This window comes from Prionailurus viverrinus, chromosome C1, assembly GCF_022837055.1.
Source record: "Prionailurus viverrinus isolate Anna chromosome C1, UM_Priviv_1.0, whole genome shotgun sequence".
In the NCBI taxonomy this organism is placed as follows: domain Eukaryota; kingdom Metazoa; phylum Chordata; class Mammalia; order Carnivora; family Felidae; genus Prionailurus; species Prionailurus viverrinus.
In genome coordinates, this window is record NC_062568.1 from 176442756 (window position 1) to 176460797 (window position 18042).

Below are 18042 nucleotides of genomic sequence, written 5' to 3' on the forward strand. Positions count from 1 at the left end.
ATCAATTAAATTGCAATAAAAGGAAAGTGGGCCGGATGTGCCCTGGGAGAGGGGGCAGGTGGCTGCGTCCACTGCCTGCTTCCTGAGCCCTGTGCCTACAGGCCCGTGGGCGGGCAGGGGCCGTGGATGCTGCACTCTTGTGTGGGACACAGAAGACCCTTATAGGTTATCTGCTCCGCGAGCTTGTTCATACTGATGGCAGGGAAACTGAGGTACAGTGAGGCCAACGGAACTCCCCACAGCTGCTCAGGGAGACATAAGCAAAAGCACAGTGACTCTCTAGGATTTTTAGGGGTGTTCATCCAGGGCTTCTCTCACTATACCAGGTGGGAGAAAAAATTATTGGAAAACACTAAGACCTTTGTTCATGAGGACTGTCTCCTGGGGCTCTAAACTTGTTTGTTCTTTGTTTTTTAGTAACAGCTTTATGGAAATATAATTCACATACCATATAATTCACCCACTTAAAGCGTAAAATTCAGGGGTACCTGGGTGGCTCAGGTGGTCAAGCATCTGACATCAGCTCAGGTCATGATCTTGTGGTTTGTGAGCTCGAGCTCCGCGTCGGGCTCTGTGTTGACAGCTTGGAGCCTGCTTCAGATTCTGTGTCTCCTTCTCTCTTGGCCCCTCCCCAACTTGTGCTCGGTCTCTCTCTCAAAAATAAATAAACATTTATAAGTAAATAAATAAATACATAAATAAATAAAGTGTATAATTCAATGGTTTTTAGTATATTCAGAGCATCGTGCAAACTTTACCACAATTAATTCTAGACTATTTTCATTACTCCCCAGAGCAACCCAGGACCATTCAGCCAAGGTCCCTTAATCTCCCAGTTCCTTCTAACCTTAAGCGACTACTAATCTACCCTCTTCCTCTATATATTTGCTGCTTCTGGACAATTCATATAAATAAATATTATATATGCCCTTTTGTGACTGGCTTCCTTTTATTCAGTGTAAAGTTTTCAAGACTGGTCCATATCATAACATGTATAAATACTTCGTTCCTTTTTATGGACAGATAATATTCCATCATGTGAATATATCACATTTTGTGTGTCCACTCATTTACTGATGGACATTTGGGTTGCTTGTCCCTTTTAGCTATTTTGAATAATACCACTACCTTGTGTGGATGAATGTTTTCAACTCTCCACTGAAGAATGGAAAAACCTGTTTGTTCTTGCACCTCATTAATAATATCAGTAACAAGGCTGGTGGAGATCCTAAAGTATTATTGTACACATTGACTCAGAAAAATAGGACAGGAAACTAGGTGGAAAAAGAGAGGCACAGAGACGTTAAGTGTCTTGACCCTGGTCACACAGCCCTAGGTTAGGGCCATGAAGGAAGAAGTCATAGCTGGCATTCGTGACAATTAGCTGACGAGTCTTTTATAATTTTACGAAAAAAGTCTCGGAACATTTTAAAAATCATGCACACATGCACCATCACTTTAATGATATGGATCCATTTTTAATGCCATCAGGTCCCTTCTTACCCTCTATCTGTCTCAAGTCTCCTAATTCTCCATGAAGAACATCACACTGCCTCTCACTGGAATTACCTTCTCTTACTTCTCAACGGTTTCACCTCACCCTTACCGAGCGAGCACATCCTTACCTACTCCTTCACAGCAGGCAGCTTTGGAGCCATGGGGAGCAGGGACTCTTCAAAGGACTTCTCTTTTGTCACCGCTGTGGTCTCAGAGCTCTGTGTGTGGGAAACACGGAGCCACGCTGTTGTCTCACACCATCCGGGCACTCTGGCCTGCTCTGCATCTGTCGCCAGATGTATGCTGGCCTGAGACCGAGGTTGCTCTGGATCCTCGTTGGTTGAACCATATGAAATGGCCAACATCAGTTATTTGGGGCCTACAAAAATGACAGTCTAATGCAGTTCAACCTGCAAGTGTCTGGTGTCCCCCTCCTTTCCTCCTGTGTTCTGCCCAAAGGCCCAGGTCTTGTGCTCTGAGCCCTTCTGCCCCTCCGGGCCAGCTGTCTTCCTTGCCCAACCTTCTAGAGTGACCATTCTCCAGCTGCTCCACTGGTGCCTGAAGACGTGAGTGCTCCGGAGGTGATGGGAAAGCACTGGGCTAGGAGTCAGGTCACCTCTGCACTGACTGCCTGTCTCCTCACTGACCTCTCTGCCCCCAACTCGCCCCCTACAGTCATGCCTCCTAAAAGAACAGATCAGCTCCAGCCACCCTCTAACTCACGTCTTGCCATGTCTCCCTGTCACATAGTGTATGTAAAGTACAAACTCTTCAGTCTGGCCAGAAGACACAACTGAAGCCCCTGCCACTGGCCTTTTGTTCCAGCCATGTCCAACTGCTTGCAGTCCCCTGGAGGAGTTTATGCTCTCTTGGCTCTGCACCTGGCACCTGCTCTTCCCCACCTGGGAGACTTTGTGTGGCTCCTTCACTCAGCTACCTGTGACTTACCCTTCAAGACCACTCCCAGGAGTCTTCCCTGAGCGTCTGAGCTGTGTTGGGAGACCTTCTTCTCTGTTCCCATTCTCACTGCTTCTGTCTCTCCTGGTACTCATTGTCTGGTTTTTTTTTTAACTTTTTTTAAATGTTTTTATTTAGTTTTGAGAGACAGAGCACCAGTGGGGGAGGGGCAGAGAGAGAGGGAGACACAGAATCTGAAGCAGACTCCAGGCTCTGAGCTGTCAGTACAGAGCCTGATGCGGGGCTTGAACTCACAAACCGTGAGATCATGACCTGAGCCAAAGTCGGCTGGTCAACCGGCTGAGCCACCCAGGCACCCCTCATTGTCTGGTTTTAATGGCCTTTTTGCATGTCTGTCCCTGTCTGCCTATCTGGGCTATGGGCTTCTGATAATTCTACCTAATTCATACTTCAATCTCTGTTGTCAGCATAGGTGTCATGAACTTTCATTTAACAGATCTAAGCAAGGCTTCTGTGACTGTTTCCCCATTTGCTGAAAATGCAGACGCTTGCCCCTGTCCCTTGGTTTTCTCTAAGCTTCATTTGCCCCTCAGGAACAGAAAATTGGATTTAAAGGTTCTCTCAATTCCCATGGTGTAAGGATTTGGGATATGAATCTTCCCTGTTCCCTGGCCATTTACAGGGATCCTATGTGGGTCCAAGGAAGTTAATGGGAGAAGATTGTTCAAATGGAGGTGCCAAGGAATTGTGAGGAAGATTACTTTGCTGTTCTGTTTTGTTTTAATTCAGCTGGTGTCTGCAGGGCACGTACTAAGCACATGCCAGTGTTAGCCAGCCACTGTATGATACAAAGTTGTAATTACCAGGTTCCCTGGATTTCCTTTGAGTGCTGCCTTCCCAGCCAGTCTGGGAGTGCCTGCCCACTCCTGCTTCTTTTGCTGTTAACTCCCTCCGCGACCTGCGCATCAGATGCTTTGGGCGATGCTGGCCCAGGTCCCCGGAATTCGTCCCCTAGCCTAGTCCCTGTCCACAGAAGATCCCAGAGTTTGGCCGAGCGGGGCCTCGGCCCGGGCGCCCCCTGGCGGCCGCGCACCGAAGCTAGGGCCGGCGGGGAGCGGGCCAGGGGAAGGGGGAGCGATGGGGGAGGAGGAGGCACGGGCAGGGGAGGAGAGGAAAAAGTTGCGCTGGGAAGTTTGGAAAGTGGGGAAGTGGCTGCTGCGGGCTTCGCCTCCCTCCGCGCGTGTGTGAGGGAGCGAGCGAGGGAGCGAGAGAGGAGCGAGCGAGCGCCTGCCATGCCCATCAGACCCCGCCTCGCCGCGCCCGGGCGCGGAGCTCGCCCCGACTCCCTGCGGCCCGGCCCGGCCCGGCGCGGCCCGGCGCGGCCCCGGCCCCCCGCCCCCCGCGCCGGGTCCTCCCCTCCCCCCGCCCCGGCGGCCCCAGCCCCCCGCCCGGCCCGGCTCCGCGCCGCTCTCCCGCCCTCCTCCCTCCCTCCCTCCCGGCCGCGGAGCAGCATGGCGGAGCCCGGGCAGCGGCCGCGCGGCCGCCCGCCGCCCCTCTGAGCCCGGTTCTGGGGCAGCCGGGCGCCCCAGACCCGACCCCCGCCCCGCCGCGCCCGCCGCCGCACTTGTCCCACCGCGCGCCCCCTGGAGCGCCGCGCACCCCTGGGACCCTTGCGCGCCCGGCTGCCCGCGTAACTCGGGACCCCGCGCGCCCTGGGAGCCCGGTACCGCCCCGGGACCCCGCGCGCCCCTGGACCGCGACGCAGCTCCGGGACGTCGGCGCGCCCCAGGACCCGCGCGCTCTCAGAACCCCGGGCTGAGCCAACGGGGCTGCGCGCCTGGGGAGGGGCCCGCCCTTGAGGGTCCCCCTCTTCCAGCAGACGGAGCCCCGCCCCAGAGGGACCCCCGGGTCCGGCAGGGACACCCCGCCCCGCCCCAGAGGGCTCCCAGCATCCCGCCGCTGGAGCCCCGCGCCCCAGAGGAACCTCCGTGCCCAGCTGGGGGCTCTCCGCCCCGCTGAGAGGGCGCCACCCGGGAGGGTCCCCGCGCCCCGCGGGCCCCGGCAGGATGCACGCCGCCCTGGCGGGGCCGCTGCTCGCCGCCCTCCTCGCCACCGCCCGCGCCCGCCCGCAGCCCCCGGACGGAGGACAGTGCCGGCCGCCCGGATCGGTGAGCGAGCGCCTGCCCGGCCACTCTCCCGGCCGTCCGGCCACTCCAGCCCGTGGGGACGAGGGTTCGGGGGTCCTGCCTTCCGCACCCAGCTCAGCCCACCCGCTCCACCTCCGCCCGCCGGGCGCTGCCTCGGGCGCCCTTCCCTGCCTCCTGCCGCCCGGGCTCCAGCTCCGTGCCGGGAGCCGAGATGGGGCGCTCCCTCTCCAGCTCCCTCTCCGCACGCTGACGCTCTCGGGCTCTCCTCGACTTTCGGTCCTGCTTGGACGTTTCCTCCCTGTTCCCCTTTGACTCGCTTCTTTCTTACTTTATCCGTTGTTTACCCTTCTGGTTGCTCTCTGCCCACTCCTGACCGTGTTTCTCCCATTCCTTGCTCTACTCTGCTCTTACATCAGACCTTTCCGCTCTCCCATTCCCACTCTGTCCCCCTTACAGACAGGCTTTCCTCTCCCCTGTCCTCCCACTCTGACCTAAAGCAAGCTTTCTCCCTGGTGCTGGTTCCCACCTCTCTCTCCCTCTCCAGCCCAGGCCCCTGGCACCCAATCCTCCAACTGCCCCCATTTCACAAAAAGGGGGAAGATTCCAGAGGAGAGGAAAAGGAAGTGCCAGGGCAAGCTGGCCTAATATCTCCTTGGGGGGTGAATAATTACTGGTTCTCCTAATTTTCCTTCCCAACTACAGAATCCCTTGATTTCTCTCAGCATCCCTCCCTCAAAGTGTAAATTAATGCATGGAAAATAACCCTTAATTGGAGGCCAGTGACTAGGAAAAGGTTGTATAGGGTCCTCACTCACTGCCCAGTTAGCAGGGAGTTAGTTGACCTTGGGCAAGGTGCACCTCTGCTGTCCTGACTTGTGTGGGAACGGGGAGGGCAGAGCTAGTCTAGCTCCAGTGTGCTGGGATCCACGATTTTTGGTTGTTCGTTAAAAAAAAAAAAAAAAAAAAAAAAAAAAAAAAAAAAGGTACTATTCCCCCACTCACCCCATCACACACTTTTCATTTGTGCTAGAAGCAGGCAGAAAAGTTTTGAGTTGACCTCAAGTTTGCAGGTGGTCAGTGAGCAGTCCAGGGGCTTTTCTGGATGGGAAATGACTGCCTGAGAGAAATGATAGTCCCTTTCTCATGCCCCTTAACCCCTGGTCCTCAGCTAGATCTGGAGAAAGGATCCCTGTCTCCATGCCCCTCTTTGCCCCTGTGCACACTCCTGATCAGAGCTTCTGTCTGAGAAGATGCCCGAGAGTGGGGGGGGGGGGGGTGGAGGCCAGGTACAGCATTTTAGGGGAGGAGCCTGAAGCACATTTCTTGGGATGAATTCTAGGGAATCTTCCCCTCCCAAATCAGGGCCTTGTGACTTTACTTAGGCTGCAGCTTGTAAAGCGCTTTCTCATCTGCAGTGGAGCAGAGTAGCCGACACCCCAGACCTGCCCTCCAACAAGAAAACCGTATCCACCCCAATGAATGGGAAGTAGCTGTTTAAATAGGTGTGCTATTTTTAATAGGTGTTCTGCTTTCAAAGTGCTCTTGGCATGTATCTTCTAATGGTTGGGTTTAAAAGTTATATGACTTCCTCCCTTCTTGCCAGAGCAGGACTCTTGGTCCCCCTTTCCCCACCCTCCACATGAAACACCACCGGTGAAGGTTTGGCTTGGCTGAGCATGAATATTCTCAGGTGCTGTGGCAGTCCTTGGCACTCAAGGGGGAAAGCTAATCATAACGAGAGAGCTTCCTTCATTGTCTCCTTCCTCTGTGCCTGGTGCTGCTCTTAGGGCTTACTCACATATACTGTGTCTTTTCATCCTCCCTGGGGTAGCTGCTCTCACCCCCAGTTCACAGATGGTGAAACCGAGTCTTGGGAAGTGGAACAGTGTGCTTAAGATGATCCGCTGAGACAGGTTTCGAATCTGGGTCTTTCAGCTTCCACAGCCCTTGCTCTTTCCCATGGCCCCATGTAGGCCTCTGCCTTCCACCCCACCTCCACCTGCCTCTGTCTATGCAACCCCTGGTTTACTCCCCTGCCATTAGCCTCACTGCCTGCCTTGTCCTCCCCCCCTCCCCTGCAGCAGAGGGAGCTGAACTCTTTCCTGTGGACTATTCGGCGTGACCCCCCCGCTTACCTGTTCGGCACCATCCACGTCCCCTACACCCGCGTCTGGGACTTCATCCCGGACAACTCGAAGGCAGCCTTCCAGGCCAGCGCTCGTGTCTACTTCGAACTGGACCTGACGGACCCCTACACCATCTCAGCCCTGGCCAGCTGCCAGCTGCTGCCGCACGGGGAGAACCTGCAGGACGTGCTGCCTCGGGAGCTCTACTGGCGTCTGAAGCGCCACCTGGACTACGTGAAGCTGATGATGCCCTCGTGGATGACACCAGCACAGCGGGGCAAGGGGCTGTATGCAGACTACCTGTTCAACGCCATCGCGGGCAACTGGGAGCGCAAGAGGCCCGTGTGGGTGATGCTCATGGTGAACTCGCTCACGGAGACTGACGTGCGCTCCCGAGGTGTGCCTGTCCTGGACCTCTACCTGGCCCAGCAGGCCGAGAAGATGAGGAAGAGCACCGGGGCCGTGGAGCGGGTAGAGGAGCAGTGCCACCCGCTTAATGGGCTCAACTTCTCCCAGGTAGGCACTTGGCTTTCCCCGGCCCCCAGAAGCGGCCAGCCCCTTTGTCCTCTTCTCCGATTGCCTTCCTCCTGCTGTATCCGGAGCCCTGGCCTTCTTCCAATGGGAGAGGCTCTTTCGGGCTGCGAGGCAGCTCTCTGGCTGCTTTTGGGGTGGGTTGAGGGCAAACTGGTGTGTGCTAGAGTTAGGGATGAGCGTTTGGGTGTTTGCTTCTCTCTCAGTGGTGCTACCTGTTGGGGATATACACTCCCCACTTGCTGTGCTTGCCTGAGCAGAAAGAATTTTCCCGGGAACATCAGAGTGAGGAAAACAAAAAGAGTGAGTTGCGGGTTTGCATCCAGCTTTCCCGAGGCCCTGGGGTCTCCAGAACAGGAGGCTGTCCTGAAGCTGTTGTGTGGGCACCCCCCCCCCCCCCCCCAGGCAGCAGCGTGCATGTGCAGAGTAAGAGTCATGGTTCCTGCTGCTTTGCAGGCAGGGGAGGTGCAGTGGACCTGGTGTCTGTGTGACTCTGGCTTGTTGCTGTTGAAGGTTAAACACTACTGAATTACCCAGGCCTTTGCATTGCTCTAGGCGGCCCTCGGACCTCCTCCCTAGGCCTGGAGGAAGTCAACAAGGATAGTTTTGGGGTTAATAATTTCAGAGAAATGTGTTCACTTAAAGGTTGACCGTTCTGATTTCTGAACCTCAAGAATGGGGGCAGGGAGAAGGGAAGAGCTTAGGAGGTTTAAAGTCTCTGGCTGCCAGAGACCTGATCCAGCAAAATGTCATGAAAAGCCCCATCTCCATGGGCAGAGGTCACTTGCAACTCACTGGCCCCAAACTCAACTCTGAGACCCTGGGAACAATGAGTTCACATCTGTGCCTTGAGAACAGGCTGTCAATCCTGAGATCCGGGATCTGAGTCAGGGCCGGTGGCTCCTGCAAGGAGACCCCAAAACAAGGCATGGGCCAATGCCCTGGGTGAGGTGTGGCCCCCAAGATGTGTTCCTTCATTAAGGAGACAGCCTCATAAATTGGCCAGGCTAGAAACTCCACCACTGGGACCAGACCTGCTCGCTGCTCCCGAGATGTTGCAGACTCTTCACCAGGGAAACAGCGGCAGAAACTGATCCCCCTTTGGAGATCTTCTGGCCTTTGTTTTTCCAGGGGAAATGCAATATTGTCCCCGGGGAGGTAAGAAGCCAGATTGATTTGCCGGCCAAATGAAAGGCGGGTTTGTCGGTTCCCCTGCTGGCTCTCCCATAATTGTGGAGTCCTTACCCAGAGGGCCCCGGTGGCAGGAATATTGGGGCAGTTAGTCACGCCCCGCAGGGTTCTGACTACGCCTGACTCCTTCTCTACGGGGGAAAATCCTGTGCATTCTCTGGCCCGGGCGCTGAATCCTCTGAACATACCGGCTCTCTCCCTCTGAAGTGACTTTTCCCTTGCCAGCCTCGGGAGCTGATATTATCTGTATCGGGCTCCCTAGCGCTCACCGCCCATCTCATTTTAGAGGCAGGTTTGTGGGAGGCCTCTCTGTTCAGAGACCTCACGTCTGGCCTGGATATCTTTTTTAGGCCGGGAGGTGGGGCATCCAGCATCACTGTCCGCACCCTCTTTGTACCCGACCACAGAGGAATCCGAGGAGAGCTGGAGCGAGCACACAAACCCTCTGGTTAAACAGCCCCTGGCTTTAATCTGTCTCTCTTAAAACAACAAAACTATCTTTCTTCGGCGTCTGGAAACACTGCTGCTCAACCAAATGACGGCTTTTGGTAGGTTGAAAACATTTGCTGGAAAGTGTGTGAAGTTATGTTTTAGGAAAAGTTCCTGAGAGCCATTTATCGGCCAGCAAGGAGCCCGCTGACAGTCTCCAAAGCCCATGTTTGAAGATCAAACGGACTCAAATCTCTGGTTTCAAAAATGCACGCACCCCATCACCAGCCTGGGCCCGCTCTTAAAATTGTTCTTGGGTCCAGCTCCTCAAGAGGGCTGCAGGAAGCAAGTCCAGAACAAAAGAGAACAGGACTCCTCTTGGTTCCCTAATCTGTACACCCTTCACCACCTGCCAGAACGTCCAACCTCGCCAATTTGTCCTGTTATCATTTTGGAGCGAGGTGATGAAATCTCTCCTCCATCCCTGTGGGCAGCTGTGGGCTAACTGGGAAAGGAGGGATTCCAGAGCCTGGGTGGATGGGGGTGTTAAGGGTCCTCAACCCCAAAGTCAGAAATGAACAGCCTTCTCAGTAAAATCGTATGTGCGCGTGCACAGTTTGATATGAACATCTGTGATGCATTATTGTACCGAAATATCTGTTAAGTGCATCAGATTTTTATTTTTTCTTTCCTCTCAGCATTACTGTTATTGCAAAATATTTGGTGGTGGTGGGGGGGGATCAATGAGAGAGGAAGGTGGGAAAAAGAAACCTTAAAAGAGAGAGCCTTTTTGTGAAGCGCTGGGATTTTAGTTTTAATTTTAGTATTTCTCAAATGTTTGTATTTTCTTCTAGGCAGAAATACCACATTTTTCCTTGCTAAGTGAAGAAAGAAAGCGTACATTTTCAGACTCCATGGGTGGGAGGAGCCAATGAAAAAGTCTCTGGTCTCTGATCTCCGTATAAACAGAGAGTGTGGGACCCAGCATCAACATGGGCTTGCGGCGTGGCCTTGGGCAAGTCCGTTCCCCTCTCCAGGCCTTGTTTTTCCTGTCTGTGAAATGAGATGCTGGGATTAGGTCATTATTCAAGCCCCTTCCAGTCCTGACATTTCAAGGGACAGTTATAATCAATTCCACATGCCAGGCACCCTGCCCGTAAGGAGGCATGCTTTTCCATTTTGTTGGGTGCTCTCCCAGGTGAGCATTCAGAAGGGCTGGATGACCTGCCCAAGGTCATGTGGCTCATAAGGAACAGCCACTCTACCTGCCCCTAAATGAAGTGTTCATGTTGACTAGGTATTTCATGTCCTGCAATTCTTCCGTCAGTCCTTTCTGCTGTTTCTTTCTCTCCATTAGGACCTGAGGGCTTAAAATTTTACTTCTTGAAGAATTTATAATTACAGAGAAGGTATTTCCTTTGGCTGTGGGGCTTGTGAGAGGATGGTAAAGGCCCTGATGTGTTACAGATGGCTCACATAGTGGCTGAGAGCAGACTTCTAGGTTTCAGTCCCTGCTCTGAATCTAAAGCCAGTGACTTGTGTATAACTTCGTGTTCCCATCTATAAAATGGGGCAGTAGTGACCAGCCTTTCACAATTGAGCTGGTTTTGTGAGGATATGAGAAGACACTCCTTGTGGGAGGTTGGAGAGAGTATAAAATGACTACCTCGATGTAGGTTCTGTGCTTGGAAAACTGTTCAGGCTGGCTCCAGGACAGGGGGAGAGGAAGGTTGCATGGGAAGCCTCATCTCTGCTCTGTTGGCACCTTTTCCCATCAGCCGTGTCCACTGTCCATCCCTTGTAGAACAACGCAAAGCTGGAGTGAGATGGTGGCGGCCCCTGTCCTCAGGGGCCTGGGGATGCCTGAGCCTTGAGCCCAGATCTTGTGACAATCTTGGGACCTGCAGATTTCAATCGGCTCTGTTGGCTGCCTCCCGGGACTGGCACTGGCTGCCACCAACAGCTGACCTGATTAGGAGACGCCCTTCTCCCTCTAGGGGGCGTCAGTCCTCCCCCACCCAGAGTGGTGGAGTCACTGGCTGAGAATACCTTGAAGTCCTGTACTTCCTGAGGAATAATATAGCAAGGACCCTGCCATTCTGTACTTCGCCGCGTTTTAACAAACATGCCAATGTTAGCCACTCAGTGTGTGTAAAGCTTGAGCACTTGAGCACAGCCGCTGAGGGCATCCAAAATGTTTGTAAAATACCGCAGCCCCCTCAGTGGGGAGTTAGAAACCACAAAACCATCACTGATTGAGCTCTGTCTCCACACAGGGCACTGCATAAAACCTCACAACGACCTCGCCTTTAATCCTCACAGAGATGTGACAAGTCATATCGTCATATCTGTTACAGACAATAAAAAAGTTGTCGCGTGGCTGTGATTACACAGCTAGGCCAGTGGAACCAGGATTCCAACTCAGGTGTGTCTGACGCTAAAGCCCCAGCTTTTCAGACATCTTAGAGATGAATTCATTTTTGTTCTTAATAGTGAGATGACATTATCTGGTGACGTGCGTGTGCGCGCGCGTGTGTTGGAGTTGGAGGAGATCATCTTTTTTTGCTAAAAAAATGAAATGGAATAAAATATGATAGAGATCATTGAAAAGTGCTGAAATTGATTTGACTTGTAAGTTGGATCTGAAGGTGATTCTAAAATGGGAGTTGCCAAAGACATTCTGGGTACCAGTTGCTTCCTTGGAATGATGGGCCCCTAACATTGGCTAAGCCAGCACAGTTAAATAAAGAAACATCTCCTTTTAGTCACAGTGCCTGTATATATATCCTGAGGGGCCAGCACATATTATTAGGTGCTCAATAAATATTCGGGGAATGAATGAATGAATGAATGGAGACTGTATAACTGGAGAAACCACCATATGACCTTCCCTGTTTCCTGACATCCAGCACTGTGGAATGAATGAATGAATGAATGAATGAAGACTGTGTAAGCCACAGTGAAGAACCTCCTCCTTGAACTTTAATATAGCTTTAATAGTGCATTCCCACAGGGACACAAAATGTCGACATCAAGTGGGTAGGTAGTTCACAAGCAGACCCTAGCCCTGACCCCATTCCTACCTTACCTGTGACTTTGGGCTAGTTCTTACCTTCTCTGGGCTTCGATTGCTCCTTCTGTCCCTCGAGTGTTAGCTGGATGATTTCCAGGGTCAACCCAGTTCTGACTTCTGTGGTGCTCATCTATGACCCCCGTATCTTAAAGGCCCTGGGCCACCCTGAGATTTTGAGCCTGGGAAGGGCTGACAGTCTGGTCTTCAGCAGGCTGCTGCTGATACCTAATTCTCTGGAAGCCTGTTGGTTCCAGTGGGTGATCCTCCTGCCTCCCACTGCCAGTCTGCAGAGCAGAGAGCGCAGCCTGCCGTGGCACAGCCCCTGGACACCTGCCCGGTCTTGGAGCCTCTCCTTCATTAGGGTTCCTCTCCCTCTCTCGCTTCCTCATTCAGCCAGAATGCCCTACTGTGTTGGGCCAGTGCAGTGCTGGGGGCAGACCTGGGAATGGCCTAGTTTTTACCTGCAGAGGGTTCGCTGCCCCGCCAGGGAGAGTGGCTATTATTAGTCCTATTTTGCAGCCATAGCAACCCAGGCATGGATCTCGTGCATCAGTCCCTCCTGTGACCTGATTCTCCACCCTCAGACTCTGTCTTTCCTTTCTCTTCCTGTTGTATGCCCCCATCTTTCAGCACCCGGCTCTCATTTCCCATCCTCCAGAAATGGCCATTCTCAAGCCCTGCCACCCTCCCTGGGCCTCCATGGCAGCCACAGCACCACCCACTGTGGCCCCTGGAGCCATAGCACTGGTCCCTGCTCATGGCCTCCTGTCAGATCTATGTGCCCTCCCCAGAGTGAAGGGAACAGACACCTCCCTTGGCCTCTGGACCACGCTGAGCCTTCTTCTCCCCAGAAGTTTACTCCAGAGAGTGCGAACCCCTCAGTCAGTATCGGATCAGGGCAAGTTGGCCTTGTCTGCACCATGTAACTCCAGATCCTAGACTGAGAAACAAGGTTCTCCTGGCCCCGCCTCCACCCCGTGCTTCTGTAGGCTGCCGTGCCCTCTGTGTCTCCCACAGGAGCCCTGTGGTTGGGAGCCGTTCAGCAAATGTCTGTCGCATGGTATGGGAGACCCTCTGGGGAACCCCAGCATTGACCCCTAGGCATGTGTATTCTCAGATTCTTTGTGTGCACCGAGAGCTGTTTGCAAAGAACCCCTGCTGGCTCCACAGTCTCTATTCCCTCTCTCTGACCTGGTTAACTCAGACTTTAATATTGAATATATTTTTCCAACATATGGGGGGAGGAAAACAAACTCAGAAGCAGACACACAGGATGGCTTAGGTACGGCCATCAAAGGAGAAGGAGGCCATAAAGCCAGAGGTGACCACGATGTCATGAAATATTCTAGTCTCAGAATCAGAAGCTCACAGCATGAAGTCTTCCACACTTCCACACTCTTCGAATCATAAGCCAGGACTCAGAGGCTCAGGGAATCTAAGAATGGTGAAATCTTAGAACATTAGGCTCAGATGCATTTTTCGACTCGAAGAATCTTCACATCATGAAATTCTAGCCTCTTAGCTTTGAAGAATTTTCAGCTCATAGACACAGACTTTTAAAATCTTGGAGTTGGAAGGGACCAGTCCTCAAGAATTCCAAAAAGCCCCATCGGCAAACACGTTGATCTCCTTCCGACGACCTGCCAGCCCATCTCAGGCCAAAGGGAGAGAGCCCGAGCAGGGAAGCACTTTGTGACGGAGATAAAAATGGGAGTGTGCCTTTGTTAATAGTTCCCATTTGCACATCTCTCAAAGCTAGGAAGAGGTCGCCTGGTAATGCAGCTTTCCTCGGGAGGAAACTGAAGAATGTGAGGAGCGCGGCGGCTGGCAGGCCAGGCCTCCGCCCTTCTTCCCTCCTGAGTTTGCCTCTAAGTAGTATCCACTTCACTCCTTTTATCCCCCATCGCTGGCTCTCTGTCCGCCTACTTAATCCACAGGCAGCTGGTGGCCCAGCCTTCGGTTGTGCTAAGCGGCTGCCAAGCCGTCTCGCCGAGCAGCTCCTCCAGGATCCTTTTAAATCTGCGCAATATATCCACTGGAACACAGAACTGTTGCCCCAAGCTTGGAAACGCTGTTGCTTTGCTGAGCCCCCTCCCTCTCCAGGAATTTCCTTCCTTTCTCTTCTATTTCTGAATCCTAGGAGATTTCCAAGGCTCAGCTCAAAGCTGTGCCTCCTCCAGGAAGTCTTCCCAGAATGCTCCTAAACCTAATCTGCTTGGGAAGACTTGGTCCCTGCTTTCCCTGATGGCTCAGCCACATATGTTCTTTCCCTCTGTGGAATTTTTTTTTTAATTTTTTTTTTACATTTTATTTATTTTTGAGAGAGAGAGAGAGCACGTGCACAAGTGAAGGAGGGACGGAGAGAGGGAGACACAGAATCCGAAGCAGGCTCCAGGCTCCGAGCTGTCAGCACAGAGCCTGATGCGGGGCTCCAACCCACGAACCATGAGATGATGACCTGAGCCTAAGTCAGTTGCTTAACCGACTGAGCCACCCAGGCACCCCAGTGGAATTGTTTTTATGACATTTTATGATATTCTTTCGGTGCTTCTGTATTTTACTTAATATTATAAATATGACTGAGACATTCTTTTCTTTTCTTTCCCAATAGAGCCCGATTCAAAATCTAGCTCCAGATATGTTCACAGTTGATTACAAACTTAGGTGGAATGTGCTCCAGTTTTAAAGTTGGGGCTTTGTGATGTGTTCTGTGGCTGGGGTATTGGCAGCTCTGGATGCTAAAAAGGGGCCACATCTTGGCCTCTGTATGCACAGAAAGCCCTCAGACGTCCTGCCTGTCGCAGCAGATGAGCGCACTGTTGCTGGCCCATTTGGTTAGGACGCTGTGACATCCATGGGCCCTGTTGGATTTCTCTCTCCATCTTGGAACACTTTGTTGTCTTCTCTTTCTCATCTGTTATTTGCAAACAAAGGCCTCCTTTTTCCCTCTTCTTTACCACCCATAGCACCCGTAAACCTCTGCAGGCTCACTCACCAGCCTCCTGCTTTATTTTCATTTCAACGTGTTTAATTTTACCCCCGACTTGCTACTTTGGTTTTGGGCCCCAATGATGCTGACCTGTTCTAGTTCTTCCTCCTTCCCTCCCGCAGGCACAGTCCTTGGTCGTGCCTCCATACATTTCCTTGTGCCAGTCCCTACCTGAGAGCCCTTCCCAGTTTTTATTGTTTGGCTAACTCACACTCCTCTGAAGTGGTAAGGATTCCTGAGGGCAGTCATTTTAAAAGTCTGGACTCTTCAGATGCTGCTGTATAGCCAGACTTTTACCCTTGGTCACCAGGTTGGACTGTGCCCTATGGGCAGATGCGACCTGATCATAACTCAGCAGTTTGAATTTGGGTGCAGTGATGGACCTAAATCCAAAGCTTTCAGCATTGCGGGTCTTATTTAATTAATTAATTAATTAATTTATTTATTTATTTATTATTGAGGTATGATTGACGTCACGTTCAGGTATACGACGTACTGATTCAATATTTGTATATATTGCAAAATAACATTGTGTTTTAAAAGGATTGGTGGATGTCTTAGTCTGCTGACTGCTGTAATAACAAACTACCATAGACAGAGAGGCTCATACAACAGAAATTTACTTTCTGACAGTTCTGGAGGCTAGAAGTCTGAGATTACGGTGGGAAAGGTGAAAAGAGAGAGTGAGAGAGAGAGAGAGAGAGAGAGAGAGATGAATTGAGTTGAAAGGTGGGAAAGAGATAGCTTTCCATGTCTCTTCATAAGGGCACTAATCCTGTCACGAGGACCCCACCTTCACGGCCTCTTCTAAACCTAATTATCTCATAAAATCTCCGTCTCCAAATACCATCATTGTGAGAGTTAGGGCTTCAGCATATGAATTGGGGATGAGGGGGACACATTCAGTCTCTAACAGTGGGTGAGTTGCACCTGTGCTGCCCTGAGTGCCTGACTACCCTTGAAAAGAGCCAGGTCACCAGACCAGGCCTGTGCAAGTCAGAGCCCTGGGCCATCCCCGGCGACAGCCTGGGACCTTAGAACGTGTGCAGTGTCTGCGGTGGAGGCACCTGTGATAGAGTCTGTGTTCCCCCCTCACTAGGCGAGGTTGTTTCCCGGTGGGGGGAGGGGGGGTCTGCCAGCTTTCAGATCAGTACCTGACCACCACCTCCCTCCCCTGCAGGCAGTGCAAATATCCCTCTGCCCTGTGTGCTGAAATCTTGACACCCTTTATTCTCCGGGTTCACTCTTTTCTTGCCATTGGGTCGGAAGGGCAAGGGGAAGCCTTAAAATTTACTTTTCATTTGCTCTTAAGTTGTGAGCCTGTGCTTTTTTTGTGTAAAGCTTTCTCCCCACCTCCCTCATTCAGAGGAACATCCTAGTCTGATTCTGCCTTTAGAAACAAGAATTAGTCTTTATGTATATGGCACAGACTGGGCTCAGGAACCCCCACCACTGCAAAGCTTCCAGGCATTGGCCCAGGACAGCTCAGGGCTCCTGCAGGGTCCAGGATCACTGCACTTCTAGAGAGTGTCAGTAACCTTGGACTAGTTACACGACCTTTCTGTGCCTCAGTCTCCTCATCAGTCAACTTCATCCAGCTGCTGTGAGGATTTATGGATTGGCGTAAAGCACTGTAGTGCCATACCGGACACAAAACCTGTTCTTTGTAAACACTAGCTCATGCTTATTATTGGATTTTTAAATTAAGATCATTACACAATTTTTCAAGAAATGCTTTGTAGTTCCCACTTTGTGCCAGACATGGGGGTATGTGCTGGAGATCGAAATGTGAGCAAGAATGATGATGCTGTCCCCACCCCTCCCCACTCCGGCTGCTTGCTTTCTGAGTGGGGAGGAGGTGTAGGGGGAGAAGGTTCAGGGAGGCCAGGGCAGGTAAGGCGGTGTGGGGAACACAGAAGACTGTGCACTTCTCAGTCCTGGGCAGACCTGGGAAGGCTTCCTGGAGGAGCCTAGATCTGAAGGAGTAAAAAGTCAGCAGGTGGGCATTTGGGGTGCTAGGCTCTGGAGACGGGCGGGGCCTACACGGGGCGGCGGGGGGGGGGGGGGGGGGGCAGGCGCTGGCTGTGTGTCTGGGGCTGTCTGCAGTGCAGCATGGCCCTTCTGCGTGGGCTGTGGTCACACGAGGCCGAGTGAAACAGCCTGCCTGAGGTATGCCCACCTCAGCCGCACCCCGGCTCCCCTCGGGGCCAGGACCCAGCCGGGCCCGCTTTGCCCGGTCCCGCGGCCACCTCTCGGGACGATTCCGGGAGCGCAAGTGCAAGTTTCCTAAAAGCGAGGGCGCGCGGGAAGGGCGGAGGAGGGTGGGTCCGGGCGCCACCACGCCCGCCCCTTGGCCTGCAGGGCCACCGCAGCGGGTGGCACCGGCACCTCCGGGCGAGCCGCGCCCGCCCCCTGCCCGGGAAGCCGCAGGGCAAAGATAAAAGGCGAGGCCTTTTTTGTTTCCGCTGCTTCTGTTTAAGGGACTTACCTGCTTCCTCCCTATTAAGGTTATTTAAAGCTTCCTGGCCAGTTTTATCTCCTAGGGACTTAACGCGCCTGCTAGGCCGTTGGTAATTCAAACCTCCGTCCCATTTTAAAGCCCTTTTTGAAAAGGAAGATGCGGCAGAGAAAGCCTTTTGGAAATCTCTCTGGCTCAGCCTTTTAGCCTTAGCACACAGGGTTTCCATTTCTTGAACTGCTCAGCCTTGAGGTTGAGACAAGACAAGAGCGTCATTGGCAGTGGTAATTCAACCATTTGCGCCCGGCTTTGCAATTTCCAGTCTTTTACCTGCATTATCGCCCTTCCTCCCCTCCCCCACGAGGACACCTACTAGGGGCCTACTTCAGTTTCCTGTCCCTGCCTCCGATTTTGGACTTCCAGTGCTCCCCTCCCCCTCCATCTCCAGCTGGGTGGCTGTAAACATCCATTGGTTTAGGAGACATTTTCCAGCAGGAGACACTCTACTGGGGCTGAGAAAGCTTGAAGAGCTGTGGATTGGTCACAGGAAGGGTTAACTGAGACACTTCAGGACCTCAGTGCTAATGATGCTTGGTCATTGTGCTTGACCTTGACTGAGATGTTTCGTTGACCCAGCAAGACATAGCTCCCAGGTTTAGGCGTGCTGGTTATCTTGCAGGTGA

The 18042-nt window shown here is 52.6% G+C and overlaps 1 protein-coding gene across 3 annotated transcripts in view; it reads left to right on the forward strand.

The window, feature by feature from the left end:
• Window positions 1–4035: 4035 nt before the first annotated feature.
• The window catches only part of TRABD2B (TraB domain containing 2B), a 217567-nt gene continuing 203560 nt past the window's right edge, over window positions 4036–18042 (forward strand). For 2 of the 3 annotated variants that reach the window (XR_007155112.1, XM_047873099.1), the window contains exons 1-2: window positions 4036–4583; window positions 6644–7204. Coding sequence is in view for 2 of the 3 variants with exons in the window: in XM_047873099.1 (XP_047729055.1) it covers window positions 4482–4583; window positions 6644–7204 (663 nt within the window). In the remaining variant the exon portion in view is untranslated. The remainder of the gene's footprint in view (window positions 4584–6643; window positions 7205–18042) is intronic. The other variant, XM_047873100.1, reaches the window with a different exon arrangement.